Below are 21,509 nucleotides of genomic sequence, written 5' to 3'. Positions count from 1 at the left end.
GAGAGGACATTGTTTACAGGGCTGATTTTAGAGCCTCAATCGGCGTGTGAAACTAAGATCAGCAACTAAAGCAGCCTTATGGCTTCCCGAACCAGAAAATGGTTAACATTAACCCTAAATGCCATACCTAGGCTCCTCCATTACTCACCCTCAATGACGAGCTGACACCACTAACAAACAATTGAACAGCAGCGCGCCAATTCATGAATATTTCATAAAGAGTAAGGCGATGGCTCAGCGGCCAGGAATCTCGGCGGCTGACCCCCAGCAGCACATCACTCACCGTACTCCCACCCACCCACCCACATTGCACCCACATACTCTTCTTGGTATAGGACCAGACGAGGATCGTGTTCGGTACCCAACAAAACTGTATTTCCCATTAAAAAGTTAAACATTCATTGCCCATAAAAGAGCCAAATGTAAAACCAGCGTCTTGAGTTCGCAAAACCATTATTAAATACGGGGAATGGCAACATTTGGAGCAGGTCCTGAGTTGTGAGCGGCGGTCCAACCGAAGACATGGCGGTGCAGGGTTATTAGGGTGGAGATGTAAGCACGGGGGGGGCACTTCCTCAACCGCACACCTGGGCATCATCGTCATCAGGTCACCAGGTGACATGACTGAGTTCCACATTCCACCAGTAGCAGCCACGGCCAAACGTGGCGCCTTCATCTCTGGTACCAGGTCAAGCCAAGAATCTCTACAGTTTGTCCCTCGTGATTGCAGTCCGTGAGGGGCTTATATGAGGACGCTGGAGACCGGGACCCTGGTGGACCGTCCACGTTTCGGGACCACAATTCCGTCTTCAACCGACTCCGCCTCAGACACCAGACCTGGAAGTAAAAATGGTGTAAGTGAGGAGCCTGTGCCTAATTATAGAGGCCGTCAAGGTAGAACCTCCCGCTGGTCAGGAGCGGAGAGAGGCAATCGTGCAATTAAAGGGGTTGTGTCACTTCAGCAAGGGGAGAAAGTTAATACAAGCCACCTACTAATGTATTGCGATTCTCCATATTGCCTCCTTTGCTGGCTGGATTCATTTTTCAATCCCATTATACACTGCTCGTTTCCATGGTTACGGCCACTGCTGCAGTGCAGATATGAGGTGGCTGCATGCATGCCCTGACCATCAGAGAGGATTATTCCCATCGTGTGCACGCACTGCAGGGTGGTCGTAACGCCCTGAATCCTGACCCCTTCATCTCTATGCGTCTGTGCACATCAGGGTGGATTTTCTGTGTTACGTGAAAATCTCAGCATGTTCTCTATTCTACATTCTTCACGCAGCCCTGGTCCCATAGAAGTCAATGGGGCTTCAGTGAAAAGCCCATCGTATCCGGATGCGATGCGTTTTTCACTGATGGTTGCTAGGAGGAGATGTTTGTAATTCTCCAGCGTTTTTTCCACATACGTGAAAAATGCATCAAATGCACCCGCGCGGAAACCCGTATCGTTTGTGTGAAAGGCGTCTTATACGGTCCGTCAATCACAGCCGCCCTCCAGCATGTGACAGCTTCTGTGTCCGAGCAATCACCAGTACATGCATGTACATGACACCGCAGGATGGGTTAAAGCTTATCATCTGACTACGATATTGAGCAACTTCCCTCCTACTCCAGCCACACCCAGAGCTGCATTCACAATACTGCTGCTTCCCTGTAATCAGGATCCAGACACTGAGCAGAGTATAGCGACCACACATAATCAGCTCTGCTGTGCTCAGTGAGGGACAGTGGGTTTTCATAGCAGGGTGATGGGGGATTCTATGCAGTACATACATAATAGGGTATGATGGGAAAGTAGTTGTAAAGATAATGTCAGGTGTGATCTATACATTATACATCCCCTCCTCTCAGACACTGACAGAGAAGCTGGAGACCAGGCCGGCTGTATTATCAGGGTCTATGACAGCGTCTGTGCTGGACACAGACTCGGCACGCACCTTCCGACACCATTTCCGCCTTTTTCCGATCCTTCTCGATGAAGAGGGCCGTCGCCAAGAAGAAACCTCCACCGAGGGCACCCACAAAGGCACAGACCATGAGGGCGTACTCCAGGCTGCGGAACGACAGAAGGGTGGATTCCGGCTTCCCTCTGCTGATACGGTCCGATATCTGAGGATTCATGCAGTGAAATACTGAGGGTTATACTTCACAGAAGATCAGGTAGCAGTTGACATGTATGCAATTAAAGGCCCAGCGTCCTCCTTCCTGGACAAGGAGCTGATCATGGAGGCCAAGTGGCTCTCCCCTCCCCCTAGTCATTAAACCCTGTAGACCAGGCATCTCAAACTGCGGCCCTCCAGCTGTTGTAAAACTACAACTCCCACAATGCCCTGCTGTAGGCTGATACCTGTAGGCTGTCCGGGCATGCTGGGAGTTGTAGTTTTGCAACAGCTGGAGGGCCGCAGTTTGAGATGTCTGCTGTAGACAGACATTACCTCCCCCACCTTGTAATAATATCTATGACGACTACTCACCACCCCAATGAGATAGGGGCTCCCGGCGTCGCCCAGCAGGTGGGACACCATTATCTGCATGGCCTCAGCAGTGGAGCGTCTTGTGGGGATCACTACATACTGGAAGGAGAGGACATGTCTACATAAATATAAGATGAGACATGACGGGGGTACCCCAGGACGGGTCACTCACCAGGAGGATGTCAGCCACGATGGCCCAGTTCAATGACAGCAACGTCTCCCCGATGAAGATGAAAACCTGCAGAGAGGACGGAACACGCTGAATGGAGGACAAGGAGCAGCACAGGAGGTTATCCGTTACTATGGATCAGGAAAGGACAACAGTAAACCGGCCCATAGACTTACGTAGGTGGCCACAAGACTGGTGTCAGCGAAGACCAGCGCTAAGTACAGGAAGGGGGCGGAGCTCAGCATCCCGCAAGCACACACTATGGGGTCTGCGCGGGGGTTCACCTTGCGGTACCGTTTACTGATCTCCACTCCGGCGAAAACACCCAAGAAGCCGGTGAGCACCGTGATCATGCCGAAGATCAGACTGCAAAGAAAGGCGTCAGAGAGATGATCACAGGAGCTCTGCAGGAACATGGAGGACGACAGGGCGACCACGACTACGCCCCAACTCAATGATAAGGTATTGGGCTCCCAATCTGCAGCATCGATTGCTTATGTCTATCATGAAGGGGCAGGATATATATTAAAAAGGTCTGCTGCAGGATTGATTGCTTAGGTCTACTCTGAAAGGATAGGATATGCAGGATCAATTGCTCAAGTCTGTGCTACAGGGATGGGATGTGCACGTGCTCCCCTGCAAGATCAGCTGCTCATGTCTGCACTGCAGGGATATGTACATGTGCTCCCCTGCAGGATCAGCTGCTCATGTCTGCACTGCAGGGATATGTACATGTGCTCTCCTGCAGGATCAGTTGCTCATGTCTGCACTGCAGGGATATGTACATGTGCTCTCCTGCAGGATCAGTTGCTCATGTCTGCACTGCAGGGATATGTACATGTGCTCTCCTGCAGGATCAGTTGCTCATGTCTGCACTGCAGGGATGGGATATGTACATGTGCTCCCCTGCAGGACCAGCTGCTCATGTCTGCACTGCAGGGATGGGATATGTGCATGTGCTCTCCTGCAGGATCAGCGGCTCATGTCGGCACTGCAGGGATGGGATATGTACATGTACTCCCCTGCAGGATCAGCTGCTCATGTCTGCACTGCAGGGATGTGCACGTGCTCTCCTGCAGGATCAGCGGCTCATGTCGGCACTGCAGGGATGGGATATGTACATGTGCTCCCCTGCAGGATCAGCTGCTCATGTCTGCACTGCAGGGATATGTACATGTGCTCTCCTGCAGGATCAGCGGCTCATGTCTGCACTGCAGGGATGGGATATGTACATGTGCTCCCCTGCAGGACCAGCTGATCATGTCTGCACTGCAGGGATATGTACATGTGCTCTCCTGCAGGACCAGCTGCTCATGTCTGCACTGCAGGGATATGTACATGTGCTCCCCTGCAGGACCAGCTGCTCATGTCTGCACTGCAGGGATATGTACATGTGCTCCCCTGCAGGACCAGCTGATCATGTCTGCACTGCAGGGATATGTACATGTGCTCTCTTGCAGGACCAGCTGATCATGTCTGCACTGCAGGGATATGTACATGTGCTCCCCTGCAGGACCAGCTGATCATGTCTGCACTGCAGGGATATGTACATGTGCTCTCCTGCAGGATCAGCTGCTCATGTCTGCACTGCAGAGATATGTACATGTGCTCTCCTACAGGATCCGCTGCTCAGGTCTGCACTGCAGGGATATGTACATGTGCTCCCCTGCAGGATCCGCTGCTCATGTCTGCACTGCAGGGATATGTACATGTGCTCTCCTGCAGGATCAGCTGCTCATGTCTGCACTGCAGGGATATGTACATGTGCTCCCCTGCAGGATCCGCTGCTCATGTCTGCACTGCAGGGATACGTACATGTGCTCCCCTGCAGGATCAGCTGCTCATGTCTGCACTGCAGGGATGGGATATGTACATGTGCTTTCCCGATCATGTCGGCTCGCTGCTGCCTGGATACATGCAGGTCTCTTTATAGACTTTGCTCTCATTCAGACCTGCCTTCATGAGAAGCTGAGGCGCGCACACACAGGCTTCAGCCCCTTACCTGTCATCATAGTTACATATAGCATCATGACAGGGCTCGGTCTTGTACAGCACGATCCGCGCCCGCACCAGGTAAGATGGAGCCCAGAGGGCGAGGGCGCCTGTGACAAACGCCACCGTCGTGAACCCAAGAGTAGAAAGCATAAAGCTCGGGCTACAGAGAGAGAGACACAGGTGAGTGACCCTGGAGGAACAGTGCGGAGGGGCGACCACCATCACTACACAGCGACACCCACTTTCTCAGCAACGCCTTCACATCCGAGATCCAAGGAGTGGGGTTCAGGGGTTTGTCGGTTTTCCTCTCCGCGGCTCCTCTGGGAGGCTCCTTCACAAAGAAGACAAGCAGCAAGACAGCGATGAGGCCCAGACCTGGGGTGACCTGTCACAAGGAGGAGGAGACATTAACACCTTAAGGACCACCCTACACGTGGACTTAAAGGGAGTGTCAAGCGGAAATTCCCTGATAAGCCAGGCACACTGCCTTGTAAGGCTGTCACTTTGCCATACACTGCTTCACTCTGGACACAAAAGGACGTATCTATATGCAAATGAGCAGTTAAGTGCACTGAGGGCGGGCCCAAGCGACTCCGTGCATCACTGCCTTTCCAGCTTCCTCTGCCGGCCCTCCCTCTCCTTCCAGATAGACCGGGCCAGGTTCCTGCACAGTCCTCTCGCCGGCCCCAGCCAACCAAGGAGAGGGAGGGGCGGGCAGAGGAAGCAGCAGCACCAAGGGTGCAGATTGGTTTAGGCCCACCCTTGGTGCACTTACCTGCTCGTTTGCATGCAGATAGGTACTTTTATTTATTTTTGTCCAGATCGAAGCAGTGTATCACTAAGTGAAAGGTATCCTTACATTCAGTGGGGCTAGCCCTAGGAGGCATTGTGCCTGGTTTCCAGGTCCCTTCAATGGGTTAAATCTCATGACGTCTATTCAGGACAGAGAGTTGTAAGTAACGGCCATGTTGTTCCAGGGAATTACAGGACAATAGACCCAACTTACATATAAAGGATATCACCGCTCCCTACAGGCGCCCCTCCCCCACAGGTCGTGGCCCCTCACTCACCCGTAAAGCCCAGTGCCAGTCCCCGGCAGCGCTCGTCACCTTGGACCCCGCGATGTATCCCAGGCCGCTGTAAGAGTCAGAATTTCAGGCTCAATTACAGAATACAGAATATATTTGCCTGGGAAAGCTGCGTGACAACCCTGCGCAGAACCCAATGGTGAGAATACTGCTGTCACCCAGCTTTCCCAGAGTCTGATCAGACTAAGGACCCACCCAATCGAATCTCTAATGACCTGAAAGAAACCAACACAAGTCCTGCAGCTCCCAATATACCTCGGCCCTGGCTTATCGGACCGACATGTGCTATGCTGGTCTTGATGAGCCCTGCGCTGCCGGAGCAGACACTTCACTTCTAACAAGGCGCCTCCTCCGGCAGTCCGTGCGCCAGAATGTCCTCCAGTCCAGCTCCCATCATTTCTGGTGTAAGCAATGATAAATGTGCTGGGGAGAGCCCACACCTCGCCCTCACTACGCCCCTTTTTCAGAAGTGGCGAGGGCAACGTAAAAAAAAAATGACAGTTGAGACTAGGAAAAAAAAAAAACCTCAAACTGACATGGCACTTCCCACAGCTGAGTGTCTGTTACAATGTATCCAGTGTAGACAATTCTTGGTGAGGTGAACGCATCACCAGCACGAACTGTTCACGTGTCCTGACCTGTTACAGTGTATCAGTGTGTCGTCAATTGTAACAAACCCTCAGCCGAGTACGGGATGCAGTCCTCATTAGCACAGGGCACTCACCAGCCCACTGGAATGGCGAAGTAGAAGATGGACAACATGCGGCTCCGCTGGTCAGCCACAAAGAGGTCAGCGATGATGGTGGGGGCGATGGTGGAGTAACTCGCCTCTCCCACTCCGACCAGTCCGCGTGTGAACAGGAAGAGGGGGAAATACTGGAGAAGGAGCAGGAAAACAAGATGAATTGCCAGTAAATACACTTCCAGATCCAGGGAAGGTGGGTGACAACCAACGTGAAACACATTAAAGGGGTTGTCAGGAACAGCGCCACATCTGTGTGTGGATTGTGCAGGACCACCACTGATAAGATAATGGGGACCCATCTGACTAGTTGGGGGAGGGGTGGCGTTACTACACAAGTGATATTTTCTGGACATTTAACTCTTTATCGACCACTTCATGACGTTACCTCTTTGGGAATAAAGGAGCTGCACAGGGTGATGATCGACCAGAAGGAGATCCCCACGCACATAATGTACTTCCTGTTCCACCGATCGCCCAAGTATCCGAAAACTGGAGCCAGCACCATGTAGCTGCAGATGAAGACTGGAGGGGAGAAGGTGCAGATGTGAAGTGTGTGCAGGGCGACTCGAATCACCCCCCCCCCCCCTCCCCTAAGGTGGAGCTCCCCCTCCTATAACAGCGGCTCCTTAAAGGGGTATCCCACGTACTATAAATGATTCCCTGTGCACAGGATAGAGGCTGACTAACTGATCAGCTGGGACCCCCACTAATCCCGCGACGGGGGTGGTACCGTTTCCCCATGTAATATAGCTGCAGGTCCTGCCGATCCGTGAATGCTGTAAGTGACTGCCGGACAGAGGTGAGCGCTGAACTCCGCACCCTCCCATAGATAATGGTGTTCTCCTGACCTGCTGCTCCATTAGAAAAGGTGAGGCGGGACCCCCGATCTTGGGATTGGTGCTCAGTAAACTTGTAGTAACCAGAATACCCCTTTAAGATTTCTATAACATCTCTTTTTTTTTTACTCTCACAAATCTCATGTTACCTGGAAAACATGAACAAGCAGGCTACCTGCTGACAGACCCCCCCCCCCCCCCCCCCCCATCTTTCTCATGAGATCTGTAGGGTTGGATCAGTAATGGCCGCCCCCCTGGTCAGACCTGATGGTCTTAAGCCCAGACCTGTCCCTCATAATGGCGCCCTTCAGGTGGCGGGAGCGGACGTAACCTCTCACCTGTTTGTACCAATCCTGAGGAACCATCCTTGATCTTGAAGGCGCTCTCCAGGTCCGGGAGCACTCCTGCCAGGAAGAACATACATTCATCGTCAGCTTAGCAACATAACAGTGGGGGGTCCCCCTGATATCTGCAGGGGCGGCACCCACTAAAATAAATGGGGGTTGATAGATATCAATGGATCCCCTCACATGGAGCCCCTCTAAGGGGATGCTGACCCCTCACAACAGCGAAGAATATGACCAGACAGCTTCATCTCTGCCGGTCAATATTCTCTGCGTCCTCATCATGTGTCAACCCCGACCCCGATACTTGTTAGCGGGCGCTCCTGATGGGAAGCGATCACATTGATCTATTGTAATCCCCCATCAAGTATTCCAATTTCCTGCAGCGCCACCACTGGGGTAATGAAGTATTACAGTTCCGGATTATCAAAGGGCTGTCCATACAACGATGGGGGCCTCCAGAGAGACACTTTTTGTTTTCAGTCCCTCTCCACTCTTTTGGGTCCTGAATGGGGCACACCACTTAATTAAAGGGACCACAAATCACAGGCAGCAAGAAACAAGGAGAAATCGATCAATCTAACCGAGCAGGACAGGGAGAAACCAGAGGGGAGCCACCCACAAAGCTCCTCTCCCAGTGCCCGGCTCTGTCCAGGCCATGGCGTCTCTGAGCCTCTCCAGGTTTCATGCTGCCTGTGGTTTGGAGAGCATGAAATCACCGATAGGGTCCCTTAAAGGAGGCTGTGCGGGATTAGACCGATGCCTTGCTTTTCTTTTACTGCCGCAGAAACAGCGCCCCCCCTTCTCCATCTGTCTGGTATGCACCTGAATGGTCTGGTGCCGCAATACCAGAAACGACCATGGACAAGAGGGGCGCTGCTCCGAAAAAAACAAAAAAAAACAAACAACAGATTGCTCCTTCTGATCATAAAAAAAAACATCTTCCCTTAGAATCCACTAATGCAGACAGTCCCTTTAAATACCAAGCATTCTAAAGCCTATGGTAGAAATCCAAGCGTTAGGAAGTCTATTAGTTGTACCTTGTGCGAATACTTCAAGATGCTGACAATCAGGAGGGGGCAAGGTCATGGGTCACCTCTGTCTACTCCATCCCCCACCCCTGGGATGTGTGGCCCCTCCCCCGCCTACCAGCGACAGTGAAGCGGTCCATGTAGTTCAGCAGGTTGACGTAGAAGAGGATGACTACGATGGAGACGGAGCGCCTGTAGGAGATGCCGGTCAGGGCGTGCACGTCGTGCGTTTCGTGGCTTTCCTCGTCATCCTCATCCAGCACACGCGGAGGAACCCCTACGGCTTTCACCTCATCCACGTCATCTGCCTGAGTCAGGAACGGGGACGTGTCTGCGTGATCGTGGCGAGACGCCATCTTGTCCGGCCCCCAGACTGTAAACACTGGACACAAAATGGATGGAAAGTTATTATCGTCAGAGGATGACACCCCCCCCCCAAATCTGAGCCTCCTGCTCTGGGTGCGGCCTCCGAGAGTACCCCCTCAAATCAGTAATCACTGCTGGACCCCCTTATACCACTCCAACCACACACAGGTCAATTCAGCCAACCAGTGGAAACCATCAACAACAGGGTACCTGCTGACCGTTCTCATGACATATCTGCAAGATTCCGGAGACGCGCCTGCCCCTGCGACCGCTCCGGAGACGCGCCTGCCCCTGCGACCGCTCCGGATACAGGCTTGTGTCATACGTCTGTATATATGTATACGTTGTGAGTCTACATGGCGGCAGGAGTCACATGACGTGGCCGCACTGTTAGGAGATTCCTGGATGATCACAAGTGTCTCCTGCTAACTGGACAGAAAGAAGCCACCAGCGGGGGAGGGGGCACTACAACCACTGCCGGACATGGGGATGACAGGAGTTTTCCTTCTAATTTCGCTTTGTACAGACAATTACACCACAGGGCACAGCTGACCACACAGCAATACAGGAGCCTTCAGCTGCTCTACAACTACAACCACCAGCATCCCCTGCACAAAAGCCTCGCTGAGCCTTGTTGTCCACCGGAGCCTCCCTTCCTGTATAATAATTATCAGAGGCCGGGGGGACACTTACCCTGCGCTCTGGGTAAATAAAACAAGAAGTGGCCGCACTCACCGCACCGACCCTCCCGTCCGCCTCTTACTCTTTATCCATCGCCATCTTGCGGCTAACAAGTCATGTGACCGCAGCTTCTATCACATGACTGAGTCGGGCGAACTTAGGTCTGCTTCTGACGTCATCACGCTGTAAGGGTGTCAGGTGACTAGGGGAGCGTCCTCAGTAGGTATGATCACGTGATGCTTCATCTTGTTTCCCACGCAGCCCAGCCTGTAGCTGCAGTCTCTATAGAGGCAGTACTTTTCAGGAAGGTCAGCGGCGCCAAAGACAGCACAGAGAGAGGAGAGACAGCGTCTGGCAGCGCAGAGAGGGGAGAGACAGCGTCTGGCAGCGCAGAGAGGGGAGAGACAGCGTCTGGCAGCGCAGAGAGGGGAGAGACAGCGTCTGGCAGCGCAGAGAGGGGAGAGACAGCGTCTGGCAGCGCAGAGAGGGGAGAGACAGCGTCTGGCAGCGCAGGAGAGGGGAGAGACAGCGTCTGACAGCGCAGAGAGAGGAGAGACAGCGTCTGGCAGCGCGGAGAGAGGAGAGACGGCGTCTGGCAGCGCGGAGAGGGGAGAGACAGCGTCTGACAGCGCAGGAGAGGGGAGAGACAGCGTCTGACAGCGCAGAGAGAGGAGAGACAGCGTCTGGCAGCGCAGAGAGAGGAGAGACCGTCTGGCAGCGCAGAGAGGGGAGAGACAGCGTCTGGCAGCGCAGAGAGGGGAGAGAAAGCGTCTGGCAGCGCAGAGAGGGGAGAGAAAGCGTCTGGCAGGGCAGAGAGGGGAGAGACAGCGTCTGGCCGCGCAGAGAGGGGAGAGAAAGCGTCTGGCAGCGCAGAGAGGGGAGAGAAAGCGTCTGGCAGCGCAGAGAGGGGAGAGACAGCGTCTGGCAGCGCAGAGAGGGGAGAGACAGCGTCTGGCAGCGCAGAGAGGGAAGAGAAAGCGTCTGGCAGCGCAGAGAGAGGAGAGACAGCGTCTGGCAGCGCAGAGAGGGGATAGACAGCGTCTGGCAGCGCAGAGAGAGGAGAGACAGCGTCTGGCAGCGCAGAGAGAGGAGAGACAGCGTCTGGCAGCGCAGAGAGAGGAGAGACAGCGTCTGGCAGCGCAGAGAGAGGAGAGACAGCGTCTGGCAGCGCAGAGAGAGGAGAGACAGCGTCTGGCAGCGCAGAGAGAGGAGAGACACCGTCTGGCAGCGCAGAGAGAGGAGAGACAGCGTCTGGCAGCGCAGGAGAGGGGAGACAGCGTCTGGCAGCGCAGAGAGAGGGGAGACAGCGTCTGGCAGCGCAGAGAGGGGATAGACAGCGTCTGGCAGCGCAGAGAGAGGAGAGACAGCGTCTGGCAGCGCAGAGAGGGGATAGACAGCGTCTGGCAGCGCAGAGAGGGAAGAGAAAGCGTCTGACAGCGCAGAGAGAGGAGAGACAGCGTCTGGCAGCGCAGAGAGAGGAGAGACAGCGTCTGGCAGCGCAGAGAGAGGAGAGACAGCGTCTGGCAGCGCAGAGAGAGGAGAGACAGCGTCTGGCAGCGCAGAGAGAGGAGAGACAGCGTCTGGCAGCGCAGAGAGAGGAGAGACAGCGTCTGGCAGCGCAGGAGAGGGGAGAGACAGCGTCTGGCAGCGCAGAGAGAGGAGAAAAAGCGTCTGACAGCGCAGGAGAGGGGAGAGACAGCGTCTGGCAGCGCAGAGAGAGGAGAGACAGCGTCTGGCAGCGCAGGAGAGGGGAGAGACAGCGTCTGGCAGCGCAGAGAGAGGAGAGACAGCGTCTGGCAGCGCAGAGAGAGGAGAAAAAGCGTCTGACAGCGCAGAGAGAGGAGAGACAGCGTCTGGCAGCGCAGGAGAGGGGAGAGACAGCGTCTGGCAGCGCAGAGAGAGGAGAGACAGCATCTGGCAGCGCAGAGAGAGGAGAAAAAGCGTCTGACAGCGCAGGAGAGGGGAGAGACAGCGTCTGGCAGCGCAGAGAGAGGAGAGACAGCGTCTGGCAGCGCAGGAGAGGGGAGAGACAGCGTCTGGCAGCGCAGAGAGAGGAGAGACAGCGTCTGGCTGCGCAGAGAGTGGAGAGACAGCGTCTGGCAGCGCAGAGAGAGGAGAGACAGCGTCTGGCAGCGCAGGAGAGGGGAGAGACAGCGTCTGGCAGCGCAGAGAGAGGAGAAAAAGCGTCTGACAGCGCAGGAGAGGGGAGAGACAGCGTCTGGCAGCACAGAGAGAGGAGAGACAGCGTCTGGCAGCGCAGGAGAGGGGAGAGACAGCGTCTGGCAGCGCAGAGAGAGGAGAGACAGCGTCTGGCAGCGCAGAGAGAGGAGAAAAAGCGTCTGACAGCGCAGGAGAGGGGAGAGACAGCGTCTGGCAGCGCAGAGAGAGGAGAGACAGCGTCTGGCAGCGCAGAGCGAGGAGAGACAGCGTCTGGCAGCGCAGAGAGAGGAGAGACAGCGTCTGGCAGCGCAGAGAGAGGAGAGACAGCGTCTGGCAGCGCAGAGAGGGGAGAGACAGCGTCTGGCAGCGCAGAGAGGGGAGAGACAGCGTCTGGCAGCGCAGAGAGGGGAGAGACAGAGTCTGGCAGCGCAGAGAGGGGAGAGACAGCGTCTGGCAGCGCAGAGAGAGGAGAGACAGCGTCTGGCAGCGCAAAGAGAGGAGAGACAGCGTCTGGCAGCGCAAAGAGAGGAGAGACAGCGTCTGGCAGCGCAGAGAGAGGAGAGACAGCGTCTGGCAGCGCAGAGAGAGGAGAGACAGCGTCTGGCAGCGCAGGAGAGGGGAGAGACAGCGTCTGGCCGCGCAGAGAGGGGAGAGAAAGCGTCTGGCAGCGCAGAGAGGGGAGAGAAAGCGTCTGGCAGCGCAGAGAGGGGAGAGACAGCGTCTGGCAGCGCAGAGAGGGAAGAGAAAGCGTCTGGCAGCGCAGAGAGAGGAGAAAAAGCGTCTGGCAGCGCAGGAGAGGGGAGAGACAGCGTCTGGCAGCGCAGAGAGAGGAGAGACAGCGTCTGGCAGCGCAGAGAGAGGAGAGACAGCGTCTGGCAGCGCAGAGAGAGGAGAGACAGCGTCTGGCAGCGCAGAGAGAGGAGAGACAGCGTCTGGCAGCGCAGAGAGAGGAGAGACAGCGTCTGGCAGCGCAGAGAGGGGAGAGACAGCGTCTGGCAGCGCAGAGAGGGGAGAGACAGCGTCTGGCAGCGCAGAGAGAGGAGAGACAGCGTCTGGCAGCGCAGAGAGAGGAGAGACAGCGTCTGGCAGCGCAGAGAGAGGAGAGACAGCGTCTGGCAGCGCAGAGAGAGGAGAGACAGCGTCTGGCAGCGCAGAGAGAGGAGAGACAGCGTCTGGCAGCGCAGAGAGAGGAGAGACAGCGTCTGGCAGCGCAGAGAGAGGAGAGACAGCGTCTGGCAGCGCAGAGAGAGGAGAGACAGCGTCTGGCAGCGCAGGAGAGGGGAGAGACAGCGTCTGGCAGCGCAGAGAGAGGAGAGACAGCGTCTGGCAGCGCAGAGAGAGGAGAGACAGCGTCTGGCAGCGCAGGAGAGGGGAGAGACAGCGTCTGGCAGCGCAGAGAGAGGAGAGACAGCGTCTGGCAGCGCAGAGAGAGGAGAAAAAGCGTCTGGACAGCGCAGGAGAGGGGAGAGACAGCGTCTGGCAGCGCAGAGAGAGGAGAGACAGCGTCTGGCAGCGCAGAGAGAGGAGAGACAGCGTCTGGCAGCGCAGAGAGAGGAGAGACAGCGTCTGGCAGCGCAGAGAGAGGAGAGACAGCGTCTGGCAGCGCAGAGAGAGGAGACACAGCGTCTGGCAGCGCAGAGAGAGGAGAGACCGTCTGGCAGCGCAGAGAGGGGAGAGGACAGCGTCTGGCAGCGCAGAGAGGGGAGAGACAGCGTCTGGCAGCGCAGAGAGGGGAGAGACAGCGTCTGGCAGCGCAGAGAGGGGAGAGACAGCGTCTGGCAGCGCAGAGAGGGGAGAGACAGCGTCTGGCAGCGCAGAGAGGGGAGAGACAGCGTCTGGCAGCGCAGAGAGGGGAGAGACAGCGTCTGACAGCGCAGAGAGGGGAGAGACAGCGTCTGACAGCGCAGGAGAGGGGAGAGACAGCGTCTGACAGCGCAGAGAGAGGAGAGACAGCGTCTGGCAGCGCAGAGAGAGGAGAGACCGTCTGGCAGCGCGGAGAGGGGAGAGACAGCGTCTGGCAGCGCAGAGAGGGGAGAGACAGCGTCTGGCAGCGCAGAGAGGGGAGAGAAAGCGTCTGGCAGGGCAGAGAGGGGAGAGACAGCGTCTGGCCGCGCAGAGAGGGGAGAGAAAGCGTCTGGCAGCGCAGAGAGGGGAGAGAAAGCGTCTGGCAGCGCAGAGAGGGGAGAGACAGCGTCTGGCAGCGCAGAGAGGGGAGAGACAGCGTCTGGCAGCGCAGAGAGGGAAGAGAAAGCGTCTGGCAGCGCAGAGAGAGGAGAGACAGCGTCTGGCAGCGCAGAGAGGGGATAGACAGCGTCTGGCAGCGCAGAGAGAGGAGAGACAGCGTCTGGCAGCGCAGAGAGAGGAGAGACAGCGTCTGGCAGCGCAGAGAGAGGAGAGACAGCGTCTGGCAGCGCAGAGAGAGGAGAGACAGCGTCTGGCAGCGCAGAGAGAGGAGAGACAGCGTCTGGCAGCGCAGAGAGAGGAGAGACAGCGTCTGGCAGCGCAGAGAGAGGAGAGACAGCGTCTGGCAGCGCAGAGAGAGGAGAGACAGCGTCTGGCAGCGCAGAGAGAGGAGAGACAGCGTCTGGCAGCGCAGAGAGAGGAGAGACAGCGTCTGGCAGCGCAGGAGAGGGGAGACAGCGTTCTGGCAGCGCAGAGAGAGGAGAGACAGGTCTGGCAGCGCAGAGAGGGGATAGACAGCGTCTGGCAGCACAGAGAGAGGAGAGACAGCGTCTGGCAGCGCAGAGAGGGGATAGACAGCGTCTGGCAGCGCAGAGAGGGAAGAGAAAGCGTCTGACAGCGCAGAGAGAGGAGAGACAGCGTCTGGCAGCGCAGAGAGAGGAGAGACAGCGTCTGGCAGCGCAGAGAGAGGAGAGACAGCGTCTGGCAGCGCAGAGAGAGGAGGAAAAAGCGTCTGACAGCGCAGGAGAGGGGAGAGAGACAGCGTCTGGCAGCGCAGAGAGAGGAGAGACAGCGTCTGGCAGCGCAGGAGAGGGGAGAGACAGCGTCTGGCAGCGCAGAGAGAGGAGAGACAGCGTCTGGCAGCGCAGAGAGAGAGGAGAGACAGCGTCTGGCAGCGCAGAGAGAGGAGAGACAGCGTCTGGCAGCGCAGGAGAGGGGAGAGACAGCGTCTTGCAGCGCAGAGAGAGGAGAGACAGCGTCTGGCAGCGCAGAGAGAGGAGAGACAGCGTCTGGCAGCGCAGGAGAGGGGAGAGACAGCGTCTGGCAGCGCAGAGAGAGGAGAGACAGCGTCTGGCAGCGCAGAGAGAGGAGAAAAAGCGTCTGACAGCGCAGGAGAGGGGAGAGACAGCGTCTGGCAGCGCAGAGAGAGGAGAGACAGCGTCTGGCAGCGCAGGAGAGGGGAGAGACAGCGTCTGGCAGCGCAGAGAGAGGAGAGACAGCGTCTGGCAGCGCAGAGAGAGGAGAGACAGCGTCTGGCAGCGCAGAGAGAGGAGAGACAGCGTCTGGCAGCGCAGGAGAGGGGAGAGACAGCGTCTGGCAGCGCAGAGAGAGGAGAGACAGCGTCTGGCAGCGCAGAGAGAGGAGAAAAAGCGTCTGACAGCGCAGGAGAGGGGAGAGACAGCGTCTGGCAGCGCAGAGAGAGGAGAGACAGCGTCTGGCAGCGCAGAGAGAGGAGAGACAGCGTCTGGCAGCGCAGAGAGAGGAGAGACAGCGTCTGGCAGCGCAGAGAGAGGAGAGACAGCGTCTGGCAGCGCAGAGAGAGGAGACACAGCGTCTGGCAGCGCAGAGAGAGGAGAGACCGTCTGGCAGCGCAGAGAGGGGAGAGACAGCGTCTGGCAGCGCAGAGAGGGGAGAGACAGCGTCTGGCAGCGCAGAGAGGGGAGAGACAGCGTCTGGCAGCGCAGAGAGAGGAGAGACAGCGTCTGGCAGCGCAGAGAGAGGAGAGACCGTCTGGCAGCGCAGAGAGGGGAGAGACAGCGTCTGGCAGCGCAGAGAGGGGAGAGACAGCGTCTGGCAGCGCAGAGAGGGGAGAGACAGCGTCTGGCAGCGCAGAGAGGGGAGAGACAGCGTCTGGCAGCGCAGAGAGGGGAGAGACAGCGTCTGGCAGCGCAGAGAGGGGAGAGACAGCGTCTGGCAGCGCAGAGAGGGGAGAGACAGCGTCTGGCAGCGCAGAGAGAGGAGAGACAGCGTCTGGCAGCGCAGAGAGAGGAGAAAAAGCGTCTGACAGCGCAGGAGAGGGGAGAGACAGCGTCTGGCAGCGCAGAGAGAGGAGAGACAGCGTCTGGCAGCGCAGAGAGAGGAGAGACAGCGTCTGGCAGCGCAGGAGAGGGGAGAGACAGCGTCTGGCAGCGCAGAGAGGGAAGAGACAGCGTCTGGCAGCGCAGAGAGGGGAGAGACAGCGTCTGGCAGCGCAGAGAGGGGAGGAAAGCGTGTAGGAGATGTGCGCATGTGTACTACGCCAAAGGGGTGCTGAGGACGGGGAAGAGCATGCAGGATTGTGTGCTGAGGGTGGCCGTAACCATGGAAACGAGCTGCATATAATGTGTTGGAGAAATGACCTCAGTGGTATACAGCATAAGACCACTATGGCCAGTGATTGGGCGTGTCCCCACTGCTGCCATGCAAAGTAAGCCCGGAGCGGAGGGGGTATGAAATTGAGAGTATGGCCTCATGCACACGGCCGTTCCGATTTTTGCGGTCCGCAAATTGTGGATCTGCAAAACACAGAAGCCGTCTGTGTGCCTTCCGCAAATTGTGGGGCCTCGGAACGGAGTAACGGATGCGGACGGCACACGGAGCGCTGTCCTTATCTTTTGCTGCCCCATTGAAGTGAATGGGTCCGCATCCGAGCCGCCAAAACTACAGCCGTGTGTATGAGGCCTACAGACAAGCTAACTGGTTAATATCGTACTTTCAGTTCAAACAGAGTCACCCCAGTAGTATACATCAGTATCTGTCCCTGCCCAATCCTGGGTGTTATGGGCATATACTGTACGGCCAATGACAGCCGGGTAATTGTCCTACGGCATTTTCTCGATATACAGACACTGATTAAGGCTTGGTGTATTACCAGAAAACAAGTAATATTTGAACAACAAAAAGAAAAGAAGAATGCTCGGAATTATCGGGCCCCGCCCTACGCCAGCAAAACGGGCCCTTCACCCATCATCACCTGTTCCTGGAACCAAGTGGTCGCAGAGAAACACTCGTGTCTGGCTTTACGGATGTGTAACGGTAATATCCTAATAAAGCTTTCACACACCTGGAAGACGTGTTTTACTTTCTTGTCTTTTTGGTGCGAGGCCGCGACCCTGTCCATGCGCATAATACAGGAGAGTTTTTCCAAGAATAGTTTGAAAGAGGGGGTCGTAGGTTTTAGCCAGACTTGGGGTACAGGTATACTTGTCTGTGTCCAGGTAGCCAAACCAAGCCCAAGGGGGTCAGGTGGGGTGAAATTAGTCAGATGTGTATTAGTGAAATTGATGATTTTCTCCCAGAACTCTCTGATCCTTAGAAAGCCCCGCAGGCAGTGACATAATCCCGCATCTAGAGCCCCACACCTAAAACAGCAGGTAGAGTCATAAATGCCCATTTTAAATCCTCGTCTCAGGGGTTAAATAGGATCTATGGCAAATTTGTAAGACCATTTCTACATAACGCGTTACGGGCAAGTGCTTAAAGGGGTTGTCCGGGTTCAGAGCTGAACCCGGACATACCTCCATTTTCACCCAGTCAGCCCCCCTGACTTGAGCATTGGAGCAGTTTATACTCCGATGCTCTCCTGTTCCCTGCGCTAGATCGCGCAGGGCAAGGGCTCTTTCGTTTACAATAACACACTGCCGGGCAGAGGCTTCCTCCCCGGCATTGTGTTTGGTGACGTCACCGGCTCTGATGGGCGTGCTTTAGCGATGCCCTAGCCGTTTTACTGGCTATGACAGCGCTAAAGCCAGCCCATCAGTGCCGGTGACGTCACAGGGCTTCCTGGCAGCCCCATGGAGAGACAGGTTCGTCACCGGAACTCGTGGAAAAGGAGAGAATTGGAGCATGAACTGCTCCGATGCTCGTCAGGGGGGCTGCCGGGGTGAAAATGGGGATATGTCCGGGTTCAGCTCTGAACACGGACAACCCCTTTAAGTATCACAGATGGAGTGGCCTGTGGCACCTCGGTCTTCCATTTAGTCAAAAAAAACTTTGGATACAGAGTAATCAAAAGGTACATGTAGGAACTTATAATTAACCGAGATTTGTCTTTTCCCCTCTCTAGGACTCGAGTAGCATCTTTTCAAATATGGACTCCATTCAGTATCTGGCATAGAGGAGATTACCTTAGTGATGCAACTCTTTGCCTGTAGATACGGGAAAACCATGTTTGGGTATCCTTTCTGTAGCTCATGGATCCGTTTAACCGACTTAGTTTGCGCATTTATGAGTTTGTCTATGTTGGTGATGCCTTGCGTTTGCCAGCGGGTAAAGACGGAGTGTGAAGACCCATTTTGAAAAGAGGGATTCAATACCAATGTTAGATGTGTTGAAAATGAAGAGTGCATTTTACACTTACACCAGGGCCGGCGCTTCCATTAAGGCAAGGGGGCAATTGCCCCCGGGCCCCTGAGTGCTTAGGGGCCCCCCCGCGCCGGCCCACAACTAACTATATTAATTTGTGGGGGCAGCGGCGGACAGTCACACAGAGATGAGCGCTTCCATTGTGCTCATCTCCATAGTCATCTGTATCGCCGTCCTCAGGACAGTGATACAGATGGCTGTGCGGCAGGGGAGGGAGAGGTGTCTCCCTTCCTCTGATAGGCTGCCGGCCTAGTGCCTGCAGCCTATCAGAGGCCGGTGCAGGCGGCGCAATGACGTCTCGCGCTGCCTGAGCTGTACAGCGCGGGACAAAGTCCGGAAGTGGCCTGCATCACATCGCTGCCATGGAGGTAAGTATAAGTGTTATTTTTTTTTTTTACATTTTGTACAATACTGGTGGCTACTGGCACATGTTGATGGGGGGGGGGCTCAGGCTACTGGCACATGTTGATGGGGGGGCTCTGGCTACTGGCACATGATATAGGGGGGGCTCTGGCTACTGGCACATGATATAGGGGGGGGCTCTGGCTACTGGCACATGATATGGGGGGGCTGTGGCTACTGGCACATGATCTAGGGGGGCTGGTGCTACTGGCACATGATATATGGTGGGCTATGGCTACTGGCACATGATATATGGTGGGCTATGGCTACTGGCACATGATAATAGGGGGGCTCTGGCTACTGGCACATGATTGGGGGGCATCTATGGGGGCACTTCTTACTGGCACATTATTGGTGAGCACTATAGGGGCATCTACTGAGGCCACAAAGAACGGTTATTTTATATGGGGGCTCTGTATAGGGGCATTTTATACTGGGACTCATTATGGTGGGTACTATGGGGAAGGGGGAGAGGAGTACTATGGGGTCATCTACGGGGGGCACTAAGAAGGGGTATTTTATACTTGCAAATGATGGTGGACACTGGGAGCATCTACTGGGGCACTATGTATGGGGCATTTTATACTGGCACATTATGGGGGCACTATGGGGACATTAGCTCAACTGGGGGCATTACAAGGGGGTATTTTTTGCACTGTCACATTATAAGGAGAATTATTTCTACTGGGGGGCATTATGGTGGGCTTTATTACACGATATGACCCCCTAGTAGCAGCACCAGCCTCTCCCTGCTCTGCTATCCCTCTGCCCCTTCTCCAAATCCTTATTATGAAATCTTTCTCATTAGGATAAAACACAACATCAGCTCCACCGAGCCCCCGGCCAAGTGTGGAAGTGGCGTCCGAGATGTGTGCTGTCCATGTTCTCAGGTATCAGTTGTCTTTAATGTGTGTATTCCCACCTCAGTGGTTTTCCACGGTCCGTGGTGACACCACGAAAGCACGCCCTATTTTTGACCATGATTGAGGATCCCTCGTGCACATTATAGTCGGTGAAAACCATGGACACAACACCGACGGCATCTGTGGCATCAGTGTCCGTGGAGTACAGAAAACGGACAAATGAACCAAACATCACGGACATCTTCATGGATGTCATCAAGGATGTGGACTTCTGAATGAGGCCTCGTTCTCATACTGCACAGGAGCCACATCTCTTCCTGAGACCATCATCCTGGGACCCAATTCTTATCTTTATAATAAAGCCTCATTCAAATGTCAGTGTTTTCCCATCAGTGACTGTGATCCAAATCCAGGCGTGGAGCCTCCACAGACATAAGGTATAAGGGAAAGAGCCAATCCTGTTCTGTGTTTAGAACCGCACCTGGTTTTGACTCAAAATCACTGATGGAAATCACGGACGTGTGATTGAGGCTTAAGCTTGAGACATGAGAGGTTTCTCGTTGCTCAGAGCCTTGGACCTGGAGACAACCATCACGTATTGTTTTGTGTCAGGATGAAGCTTGACGACGGTCTGAATACTCCTGTCCCAAGCAGAAAGAATGTTGGATTGTAGCTTGCTTCGGCCTTTTTCAGGGATTTTTTTCATAGGAGGGGGATTCTGGGAGTTGTAGTTACAGAACCGCTGGAGTGCCGGAGGTTGCTGGTCCCTGGTATAGGTGATAGCAGTAAACTTTATAATATACTTTATAAAGAAAAGTGCCTCTTTCTACACTTAGATTGAATATATATTAGGAGTTAGGAATAGTAAAATAAAACTTTAGATACGCCTTATGTATGTCATGATTGGGAGGCACATGTCATCGGGAGGTATACCTACGCCGCGGTGGCACAGGAAAAGCGTAGACAAATCCATGCTTTGCATTTCCATCCTTCTCCCATGGAATGCAATGGTATAAAACCTATAGGTCAAGGACAGAAGAGCGTGCTAGGCTACTGTATTATGTATAGAAACATAAAGAAGGACAACCTTGGTCGGAGGAATGCACCTTTGCTCTGTATTTGGCCAATGGTTAGATCAAGCGATATTATGCACTGAAATGTATACGTCCTGATGGACCACAAGGAACGGATGTGAAGAGCCTCCAGGTCTCGGCCAGATACTCCAACAGGTTTATGAAGGCAATCTCCTCCTGCTTTCATCTTCATGACATGTGTGAGGTCCGGGATGAACTGTCCGTGTGGCGGCCACCGTTCGTGCTGACCATGAGTCTACTACACTCACGTGATGCGGTCATGCAGCAGCTGAAGAGGAAGTGACCCATCATATGTATTTAGCCTTCTACACGCTATGAAATGACTGCCAGAAAGCCTGATACGTTCACACCTGCGCGTTTACTTTCCGGTATTGGGATCCGTCATAGGAGCTCATTAGCGGAGGAAAACGCTTCAGTTTTGTCCCCATTCATTGTCAGTGGGGACAAAACTGAACTGAAGGGAACGGCGTGCACCAGAATTAATTCCGTTCCGTTGCGTTCCCGTGACGCACACAAAATCACTGCAAGCAGCTGCGTCATGGGATAGTGATCAAGACGGATATGGCATGAAACACAATGTAAGTCAATGAACACAAAAGAAAACGGCTACATTAGAGATAATACAACCGAATCCGTACATAACCGATGCAGGCGGTTGTATTATCCTAACGGAACCGTTTTTGCTGATCCCTGACGGATCCAACAAAAAAATCTGAGGTTAAAGTATCCT

The 21,509-nt window shown here is 55.0% G+C and overlaps 1 protein-coding gene across 2 annotated transcripts; it reads right to left on the bottom strand.

Moving 5' to 3' along the window:
* Positions 1–348: 348 nt before the first annotated feature.
* On the bottom strand, positions 349–9,892 carry SPNS1 (sphingolipid transporter 1 (putative)). Of its 2 annotated transcripts, none has more exons than XM_044304483.1 (13): positions 9,790–9,892; positions 8,807–9,070; positions 7,652–7,717; positions 6,863–6,999; positions 6,457–6,608; positions 5,715–5,781; positions 4,887–5,029; positions 4,652–4,804; positions 2,826–3,015; positions 2,653–2,718; positions 2,481–2,579; positions 1,944–2,115; positions 349–837 (listed from the first exon to the last, which is right to left on the bottom strand). In XM_044304483.1, the coding sequence occupies exons 2-13, from the start codon at positions 9,042–9,044 to the stop codon at positions 743–745; spliced, it is 1,578 nt and encodes a 525-aa protein (XP_044160418.1). In that variant the 5' UTR covers positions 9,045–9,070; positions 9,790–9,892; the 3' UTR covers positions 349–742. The 2 variants fall into 2 exon arrangements, with proteins under 2 accessions (XP_044160418.1, XP_044160419.1); XM_044304484.1 differs by having other exon boundaries at positions 9,748–9,846.
* Between the last annotated feature and the right edge of the window lie 11,617 nt (positions 9,893–21,509).

Source organism: Bufo gargarizans, chromosome 8 (genome assembly GCF_014858855.1).
Source record: "Bufo gargarizans isolate SCDJY-AF-19 chromosome 8, ASM1485885v1, whole genome shotgun sequence".
NCBI lineage: Eukaryota > Metazoa > Chordata > Amphibia > Anura > Bufonidae > Bufo > Bufo gargarizans.
Note: the sequence above shows the minus strand (reverse complement) of the source record. Positions and strands in the feature narration are given on the sequence as shown.